The 1,451-nt window shown below is 36.0% G+C and overlaps 1 protein-coding gene across 1 annotated transcript in view; it reads right to left on the bottom strand.

Annotated features, from left to right (window-relative positions):
- Positions 1-574: 574 nt before the first annotated feature.
- The window catches only part of LOC106103245 (UBX domain-containing protein 6), a 6,603-nt gene continuing 5,726 nt past the window's right edge, over positions 575-1,451 (bottom strand). Inside the window, 2 exon segments of the mRNA XM_013282944.1 lie at positions 575-916; positions 1,412-1,442. Of these exon segments, the coding sequence (XP_013138398.1) occupies positions 644-916; positions 1,412-1,442 (304 nt within the window). The 3' untranslated portion in view covers positions 575-643.

The following is a 1,451-nucleotide window of genomic DNA, read 5'->3' as shown; positions in this document are numbered from 1 at the left end:
GTAAGAATTAAAGTTTTAACTGCACAGATGTCTGTTTTAACCAAACAAAGTTCAGTTTAAACTCAGAAATGAGGTCTACAGCGGGTGAACAGAACTGTTAAAATTGACGTGTATAATACAATTTTAACCGTCAGTTTCATTGTTTACTGTACAATGAACAGGTAGTAATTTTGCCTCAGAGATTAAAGAAATATATAGAATAGGCATTATTGTCACTTCACTTGACATTTTACACATAATATTTAAATGTTTACCTTTAATTTTGCGATACTATTTATTTATAACAAAAAATGCATCTTATGATACTAATATTATAAATACAAAAGTCTAGATTGATGTTTGTTAGAGTTTGTAGCCTAAACGGCTGAGTGGATTTCGATGAAAATTGGCATAATATAGAGGATAGTCGGGAAGAACACATAGGCTACTCACTTTTGTTTTTTTTTCATAATTCCACGCGGACAGAGTCGCGGGCGAAAGCTAGTAATTTTATAAAATGTCACAAATACACGAGGTACTAAACTTGACAACTGATATAGTACCTGTCAGAGAAAGTACCAGTGAAAATGCCTAGTCTATATATTTCTTGAAAGTTTTTAATACGATTTCTACTGTTCAGTTAAAACTTGTCCAATAAAAAATATTAAATCTCGTTAACAAGTATCATAACTTCAGGCTTCAAGTACACGTCTTTATTAGGACTGTTGCTGATCTCTTCGATGATGGAGGGGTCCCAGGAGAAGGTGAGAACGGTGGCTGGCACCAGCCGCAGGTCCACGAGGGTGCTGGCGCCATCTTCAGGCGTCAACTTGTGTCCGGTGGGGGTGCTGAGGATGAAGGGCAGATCTCCGAGCTCCAAATGTTCTTGTACGAACTCGTGTATATCATTGTAACGTTCATACACTGAGAATGTTCCCTGGAAATTTGAAATTAATCTCAAACATTAGATTGTACGTAATTGTAGGAATTAAAGAAAATTAGTAGTCTACTAGCTTTTGCCCGCGACCTCGTATGCTTGGAATAAAAAAAGTGAAGCCTGTGTTCTTTCAACTGTCTAGTCTAGAATTCTAGAACACAGGGAACAACATTTTTTTTATTCGTAATTTCTTTGAGAGATTATGTTAGTTACCAAATTTAGTGCCACTTTATGATCTTTTATTGACCTGTTAATTTTTTTATTATAAAAAAATGACCCTATTGACAATTAGTTCGAATAAAATTAATTACATTGACATGTTCTGAGGACCTTTTAATAGATAGCGATAGTGAGATTATGAAAAAAGTGTCAAGTGAAGCCTATGTCTCCTCTATATATCGTTTGAATCTCTTTGGTTATTGAGTAACATGGGGTACATTTTTAAATAGTAACAGTTAATGAACGATATATTCAGCGAGGGTAAGCGCAGGGTACCTGCAGCAGGATGCCGTCGGGGAAGCGCACCCTGACGAGC

Source organism: Papilio polytes, unplaced genomic scaffold (genome assembly GCF_000836215.1).
Source record: "Papilio polytes unplaced genomic scaffold, Ppol_1.0 DF823835.1, whole genome shotgun sequence".
NCBI classification, from domain to species: domain Eukaryota; kingdom Metazoa; phylum Arthropoda; class Insecta; order Lepidoptera; family Papilionidae; genus Papilio; species Papilio polytes.
The sequence above is the reverse complement of the archived record's forward strand: the minus strand, read 5'-3'. Positions and strand labels throughout refer to the sequence as shown.